At 45.7% G+C, this 8725-nt stretch overlaps 1 protein-coding gene across 1 annotated transcript in view; it reads right to left on the reverse strand.

Moving 5' to 3' along the window:
• Positions 1–8725, reverse strand: part of LOC111655613 (multidrug resistance-associated protein 1-like) — a 25012-nt gene that overhangs the window by 15217 nt on the left and 1070 nt on the right. Inside the window, 13 exon segments of the mRNA XM_087174199.1 lie at positions 3–80; positions 1273–1419; positions 1580–1783; positions 2468–2560; positions 2842–3003; positions 3105–3282; positions 4037–4264; positions 5595–5726; positions 5919–5980; positions 6728–6853; positions 7036–7173; positions 7361–7489; positions 7787–7963. Of these exon segments, the coding sequence (XP_087030325.1) occupies positions 3–80; positions 1273–1419; positions 1580–1783; positions 2468–2560; positions 2842–3003; positions 3105–3282; positions 4037–4264; positions 5595–5726; positions 5919–5980; positions 6728–6853; positions 7036–7173; positions 7361–7489; positions 7787–7963 (1854 nt within the window).

Here is an 8725-nt window from a genome sequence, read left to right on the forward strand (position 1 = left end):
GCTGCTCGGTGCTCCACACTGTCTTCCTGCAGCTCCTCGTGGGACAGAAACACTCTGAGCCTCTTCAGGGACACACTGGCCTGAAGACCCACAGACACCAGGAGAGAGAGGATGATACTGGACTGACAAACTGAAGTAGTCTCTGATGTTGACATAGTTTAGATCTGCCCTAACTTCACTATTATAAAGTCTTAAAGGACCTGTCCACCCAAATCACTGACTTATCTTTTCACTGTCCTCTGGTGAGGTGTCTCCACGCACACAGTTCTGGTCTCATTCAGCCAGGCGTTTTAACATGTGGCTGACTTCTGCCTCCAGACCAGTATTATGAGGTTAATGGATTTAAATCTGTAGTGGTACAGTGAGACACTGAGCAGTGTCTGTCCCCAAACTGTCTCTGAATAATGAGGAGTCCAGGTATTAGCAGTATTGGAAAGGTCACATGGACAGGAGTCGACTGTCTGACTGACCATCACCTGTACAGGTGAGTTAACAAGCTACAGTAGTGGGCTATAATCTGTTATCTGTGGTTGGCCTGGCCATGCGTCACTTATAAGCCAATCAGATGAGAGTGGCCTGTTGTTGGTGGAGCTCAGAGGAGCCAGATTTGGGTCTTTTATATGGTGTTGAGGATTATTTGGTTTACATGGTTGGTTTGTTATTCTGACTACTTTTAATTTATGATTCTATATGTGACAATAAAAGAAGGAAAATCCCATACACCTAATTCATATTTAAGGTGGAAGCAGAAATCCCAGAGACACACATCTTAACACATGAACAAATAAATCTAAAACCATGTGAAAAAGTTTGTTTGATACTGTCATGGTTCCAAAATTAAGTCATGTGATGACTCACCAGCTACAGGTGCTTCAACACACCATCGATTCACATATGAGTGTTTTGAAGAGCACAAACTTAATCCCTTTCACCTCCGGTGTATCTGGGTGGAGGCAGGAATCTCAGACAGATCAACCAACACTAAACTGTGTAGTTAAACACCGCTGGAGGAGACTCATCTGTTTTCTGTTGTATAGTTTAGGTGAACTAGTCCTTTAAGGCACTCAGCCTCTGTTACTTCACCTGAAGAACCAGGAAGTGTTTTTATCATGCTGGGATGTGACTGTGGAGATCAGATATCATCATCTTTGCCTCTCCTCTTACTGTGGCTACATGAAAATCATCATCCAGAGGAATGATGGAGACAACCATGTGACTGAGAGCTGGTCATGTGACTGAGACTGAGAGCTGGTCATGTGACTGAGGACTCACCTGCACCATACTACTGATGACCATAGGCAGCATGTTGAGAGGAAATCGCAGTATGTTGAAGAGCGCCAGCGACACAAAGGCTTTTTGAGCGTCGAGCACGTTGTGTTCATCGATCAGGACGTACACAGTGAAGGTGGAAAGGGCAACCTACATGAGAGAGAGGAAACTGTTTGAGTTTGGTTATAGTCCAGGTCACTTTATTCTAACTTAACAAGTGAATGAATGTAGTTTATCATGTATGAGGTATGTATGATGATGAGGTCTGTGTTCATTGTGGTTGATGTCTGTCTATCTTCACTTAACTCACCAGGAAAGGTGCACAGACCCAGGTGAAGGTGGACATGGCACCCAGGTAGGCGGCCTTCTTCAGGACCCTCAGCTCACTCTCACGGATCTCTGACACCTTGTCCTTGAAGGCCAGTTCCCAGGCGTACAGCTTCAGCACTTTGATGCCGTTCAACATCTCATTCATCAGCTTGATGCGATTGTCCTTACTTTTCATCTGAGCCACCTGCTCACACACACACACACACACACACACAGGAACACATGTAAACTAACATCAGACACACAGAGCGACACTCTGACACAAGGCTACCTGTGGACCCTCTGACCCCCAGGCTTGGTTCAGACCCAGTGCTTGTAGATAAAAATGGAGGACATGTCTCCACTTCCTCCCTCTGCACAAAACTGAAGCCAAAGCGCCCTGGATACGAGCTCTGACATCAGAGTCTGTGCAACAGTGATCAGGGGGTGGAGGCACAGTATCAAGTTCCCGCCCATACACCTGCTCGACCTGATCATGAGTCAATCACAGCTGTCAATCATGATGTCACACTGTCACTTTATAGCATCAAATAACTAATTAAAACCAAAATCTGAACAAACATCAGTGTGATGAGAACGAACTGAAATGACAGGAACCATCTCGTTAGTTTGATCCATCCTCTAACATGGAGGGGGCGGAGTTTATAACCTAAGTGCAACCAGCCACACCAGGCTGTTTTGTCCATCTGTATACACGGTCACTGTAAGGACCTGTGTGTGCTGTAAATAAAACAGGTGACAGGTAAATAACAGGTGCTTTGTTGGATGCGACCTGACACAGAGAGCAGGTCTTTGAGCCAGCAGGACTCTGACTGACCAGGAAGTGAGGGATGTGGTGTGACAGTGTGAGTCTGAGGAGTTGTCTCACCTGGTAGGTTTTGGTCTTCATAGCAATGACAGCGTTAACAGGAACCATTAGAACCATCACAGCGACTCCAGCCAGCACAGACGGACCCAGGTTCTGGAGAGCAACAGGTAACGATAATAAAACCACATTCACATCAGGAACTCAGCAGCTTCAAACACTCCTCTGTCTTCAGCTGTTCATGGATGTTTTTTAACATTAAAGTGTTTCTGTTGCATAAGGAATGTTCTGTCAGGTCAGTTCACATTTTTTCTGGTCAGATATCTACATCTGAACTCTGCAGTTTATCTCACTGTTGAAGCAGTACAGACCAATTTAGTCTCATGTTGTCCTGTCAGGGTTAGGTTGAAGGAGCTGCTGTGGCTGTGTAATCCTACCTGCCAGAGAAAGTAGAGGGCCAGCACCACCTGCAAGGGGGCCGACCATATCATGTTGATGTACGTGATGAGGTCCATGAAGCGCTGAGCATCCACTGACATGAGGTTGACCATCTCCCCCACTGTGGAGGTGCGGCGTGCTGCGCTGCTGATAACCAGGGCCTGAAAGAGCAGAGGAGCAGAATAAGTCAGAACATGGAGAAAAGTGTTTCCGCAGTCTGAAGCTGAACCAGAGACGTTCCACTGTCACTTTAAACATGTACCTTCCTGTAGACGGCTCCGATGATGGCGGTGCGCAGACGCATGCCTGAGACGAAGCAGACGTGGAAGTACTTCTGGAGGATGAGTGACTGCACACAGGTACAGATGAAGAGCAGAGCGGTGTAGAAGTAGCCCTGCCAGTAGGGGGCACTGGAGTTGTTCACGAAGCGGATCAGCAGCCTGGACCGGATCGAGTGGAGGAAGTCAACATTTTGTTTAAAACAGAACCAGAACTAAACCTCAGAACCAAATGCTCTGAGTCTGTAGCAGCTAAAGGGAAACGCTGATGATGATGATGAGACTGTCTCCTCTGTGCTCACCATCATGAGTTTAATTACCTCAAAAGCATAATTCCATTATGTCATAATTAGCATATGAATTCTTGAGTTTTAGCCAAAAACATGTTTTGTGAGGTCACGCTGACCAAAATTTCATCAGCTCTCCATTCCACCTCACATAGTTAAACTCGTTCCTCCACCAACAGGTGGAGCAGGTTGATCATGTTTTAAAGAACTGAAACATCCGAGCTGACAAGAGTCAACGATGGGAGTTTAAACTCTAGTTGAGCAGGGGCCTTTTTATTTGTCCAGTCCTTGGCACCTGGTCAGTACAACATGGTCATGTGACATGACCCAACGTTACAGGTCAACAGAGAGCACCCGAACAATGACTGTTTAACATTAACAACTGACTGGTGCACAGGACTGTGGGACACTGAGGTCTACGAACAAGGCAGCAGACTCCAAATTAGGTGGAGGCTTTTAAATGAGACTTTGTAGGAATTGGCCCCTGAATTTGGGCCCAGCTTCTGACACAAGTTACCTATGTCTCTACAACATGTGCACATACAGTATGAAGCTCAGATACATCAGTGACATATAAATCAGTGGCCCTGTTAGAGGGTTGCGATGTAAGAGGAACTGAGGCTTCTCACCGGAGGATCTCAGGCCCCACGAACATCAGGATGTCCTGGATGATCTTATAGAGGCAGGAGATGAGGAAGTAGGGCCCGAAGGTCAGGCACAGGGCCCAGAACAGGGAGGGCTCCTTTGTTTTCTGGGGGTTTTTTACAATCAGGATTTCAGACTCTTCCACTGCTCGACCCTCTTTGCTCTCACTGTTTGGGACCTGCCTGGGGGAGTACAAAGTTTTCTGCTCCGTGCTGGAAGAGAGAGAAAGGGAGGGGACAGGTGGACTGTTTCAGGTGCATGTTCTGAATTAAACAGTATGTTGAGAGGAGAGTCAGAAACAACAGGTGAAATCTTTTGTAAAACCTGAACAGATGTGTAGGTAATTACACACCTCTTCTGTTCAACATCTACATGCTCCCACTAGCTCAGATTATGGAAAACAACTAAATATATTACCACAGTTATGCGGATGACACAAAAATTTACACAACCATATCACCAGGGGCCTATGGTCCAGTACAAGCACTGAGTAAGTGCATTGAACAAATCAATGATTGGATGTGCCAGAAAGACAGAACTGAAGTAAGTGTTTTTAGAGCCAAGGAAGAACGATTAAAAGTCAGCACTCAGCTTCTATTGATAATGTTAAAAACTACAAACCAAGCCAGAAATCTCGGTGTAGTCATGGACTCAATTTCAACAGCCACATTAAGACAATTACAAAGTCAGCCTACTAACCTTAAGAATATACCAAGAATTAAAGGACTTATGTCTCAGCAGGATTTGGAAAAACTGGTCCATACATTTATCTTCAGTAGACTTGGCTACTGTAACTGTAACTGCAGCTGATTCAGAACGCTGCTGCTCGAGTCCTCACTAAGAACTGATTTTAAAATACTGCTGTTGGTTTATAAAGCACTGAATGGTTTAGGGCCAAAATACATTTCTGATCTGCTGCTACGTTATGAAGCATCTAGACCCCTCATGTCATCTGGGACAGGTCTGCTTTCTGTGCCCAGAGTAAAAAGTAAACATGGAGAAGCAGCGTTCAGTTTTTATGCTCCACATATCTGGAACAAACTCCCAGAAAACTGCAGGTCTGCTGCAACTCTCAGGTCTTTTAAATCACAGCTGAAGACTTTTCTGTTTGCCACTGCTTTTTATTAAACCAAATTTGAGAGTGTAACTTTTATTCTCCTGTTTTATCTGTCTTATTCCTTTTTAGCTTCATTTATTTTTAAATCCAACATTTTCTTTTTAATTGTATTTAAATGTCTTTTTACTTGTGTTGCGTTTATATTCTGTCTTGATGCCTTTTATGTTCTATGTAAAGCACTTTGAATTGCCTTGTTGTTGAAATGTGCTTTACAAATAAACTTGCTTTGCTTTGCGTTGAACTCCAAGATGAGATTCTCTCACAGAGAGAGAATAAATAATCCCTTGTGGCTTCTTCTTCTCTTTATCATTGATAACAAAGCAAAGCTGAATCCATCTATTCCCACAGATACATCACATACACCTGTGGGTATCTACGTGCAGGTGCACTTTTACCATTATTCCCTGTTGCACCGAGCTACTGACCTTTTGACCTTCTGGCACTCTGTGTTCCAGCGACGCACCAGCTGTGGGACCACTCTCTGGGAACGGTCCTCAGGGTTCAGAGACCACAGGTCCTTTTCCTCCAGGGGGCGCTTGAACCCTTTCACCATCATCCTGTAGAGACCAGATGGAGGACAGAGACATTTAGACCAATGAGACAACACAAGGGATCCAGTGGCACAAACTGAGAAACAAGAAAACAACACAAGGGACAGAGGGAAAAGAAAACCAGAAGAGCAGATGTCACATGACGTAGGTACCACACACAGGCCTCCATCATCAGTGAGACATCACATGTCTGCTCACCTGGTGATCCACCAGAAGGTGATTCTGGAGAGGAAGGAGGCTCCGGGCTCAGGACAGGGGTTCTGAGGACAAAGACAGGAGAATAAGACCCAACAGGTTCCATCAGGATCTAGACAGTCCACACACATATCAGCTGTGAATCCATTTAAGGTCAACTCATCGGGAACGAGAAGCATAGAAGTGATCGCTGTGACATTTCACTCTGTCAACCAGACGCAGTGCTGCACGACTTTCACTGAAGCAACATTCAAACAGGATGAACAGCAGAGCAGGAGGATGAAGCCTGGATCACTGTAATTTAACTCACCACTCTGGATGAGTGTTAGCATGATGTTAGCATGATGTTAGCACAAACATGTTCGACTTACACTCTGAGCTGACAGAAAAGTAAAATCTAAACTACAGGAGCAGCTCAAATCTCTGGAGGTAAACACTGACATCAGCAGGTAATGAACTTACATAACATCAGTGATACTTTTGTGTTCTCTCAACTTTGTCTGAAGGGGGTCATGGTATCAGGTTTTAAAAACATATGATCTAGAATGAGAAGTTAAACTCTCAGAGCCCAGTAGAGGGCTCCACCTGTCACTGAACCTGAATAAGACTCAGACTCAGCTCAGTGGAAATTTGGAATTCAGTTGTGAGGACGCTTTGTGACTGTCCTGTTCATCTTCACCATTATTGTAAACAATAATTAACAAGTATATTGATCTAAAACTGATGAAGGTTCCACCACCCAGTGACAGAGGACAGAGACAGGTGTAATGAGGGAGGGAAAGAGACAGGCGTAGAGAGACAGGTGGTCTCACCGTGTCTTTGACAGCCTGGGAGAAGAGTGGGGGCTGGTCCGTCAGGGAGGACAGGAACAGAGCGACCAGCAGCAGAGCGTAGTAGCTGTAAAAGGTGGTGTATCGCCACACACTGACCGTGAGAGGCTACGACACAGACAAACACAGATTATAACACACGGAACCTGCTGGTGTATGGTTTTTCTGTTTGTGATCTACTATGATGTCTCCTCTGAAGGTAATGTGTTTAACTGACCACATCACAGCAGCTATGACCTTTATTATAAACTTAATTCACCCATATCCAGCTCTGTTCATTCAGGACTCACCTGGTCCAGGACCTGGAGGATTTTAGACCTAAAGGTGACTGTGGCACACAGCAGTGCCAGCAGCCAGAAGATCAGCATCACTCCAGATGACTGAACCCCCTTCATCCGCTCATACTGGATCACCATGGCGGCCAGCAGCTGGAGCACACACACATTTACACATTATACATGACAGCCTCACTGACCTTTACTGTCTGCAAATAAACTACACCCCCACAGGAAACATGCGGTCATCTTAAGTCGTCACGACAACAGGAATAAAACTAAACTGAAACTAAATAAAGTCAAAAGTCAACTGAATATTTTCAGAATATAAAACACTCACCATGGTGAGGCCCAGTAAGGTTGGGCTGACCAGGTGGACAGCGGCGGGGATGCTGTTGCCATGACTTCTTTCCCAGAAAGAATAGAAAACATCTGACCAGCAGATGATCCACAGTAGAAGACCAACAGCCTGGAGAGAAGAGAGCAACAAACAGCTTCTGACTTGTAGACTCTGTTTGTGGTAAACCTGGAACATCACTGACACTGTACAACAACATCAGAGAGAGTGATTTCTTCCACTTGGCAAAGTAAGACTCTAAAACCAGACCCCCTCCCCCCATCAGTCCCCTATCAGACCATGGGGACCGTGTCCAACAATGTCGGTACCTTTCTGACACCATCAGTCCCAATCAGTTACAGGTCTCCTTTTCATTTGTTACTATCTCTGTCACTTTTCAAGTGAGCACCTGAGGTCATTATTACTCACAGTTTTAGCTTTGTTGAGGTGACTCATACATATGTAGCCCCGGTCATGGCTGCGGAGGTAGATGAGGTAGATAGGGGCACAAACCCAGAGGTAGAGGCATGGCAACCACACCAGGACAGTGTTCTGGAAACACTGGGTGAGGTCTGGGTTTGCAGTGTACCATGTACGGTTCCAATCCTGGTAGAGGAGAGAAACAGAAAGACAACGCTAAAGTCAAAAATTACTGAGATGTTATTCAAAGGAAGTAACTGAACACCAGCTGGATCAGGTCTTAGTACACCGTGACATCAGAATCACATGAACAACAGAGCCTGGATCACAGCTGGATCATGTTTGGGTCTGGATCACAGCTGGATCATGTTTGGGTCTGGATCACAGCTGGATCATAGCTGTGTCTGGATCACAGCTGGATCATGTCTGGGTCTGAATCACAGCTAGATCTTGCTTAGGTGTGAAACACAGCTGGATCATGTCTGGGTCTGGATCACAGCTGGAACATGTCTGGGTCTGGATCACAGCTGGAACATGTCTGGGTCTGGATCACAGCTGGAACATGTCTGGGTCTGGATCACAGCTGGATCATGTTTGGGTCTGGATCACAGCTGGATCATGTTTGGGTCTGGATCACAGCTGGATCATAGCTGGGTCCTGATCACAGCTGGATCATAGCTGGGTCTGGATCACAGCTGGATCATGTCTGGGTCTGGATCACAGCTGGATCATAGCTGTGTCTGGATCACAGCTGGATCATGTCTGGGTCTGAATCACAGCTAGATCTTGCTTACGTGTGAAACACAGCTGGATCATGTCTGGGTCTGGATCACAGCTGGAACATGTCTGGGTCTGGATCACAGCTGGAACATGTCTGGGTCTGGATCACAGCTGGATCTTACTTAGGTCTGGATCACACCTGGATAATGTTTGGGTCAGGATCACACC

The sequence above is a fragment of the Seriola lalandi genome, unplaced genomic scaffold (genome assembly GCF_002814215.2).
Source record: "Seriola lalandi dorsalis isolate HSWRI2012SDOR001 ecotype SW California unplaced genomic scaffold, Sedor1 jcf7180002054327, whole genome shotgun sequence".
Classification (NCBI taxonomy): Eukaryota; Metazoa; Chordata; class Actinopteri; order Carangiformes; family Carangidae; genus Seriola; species Seriola lalandi.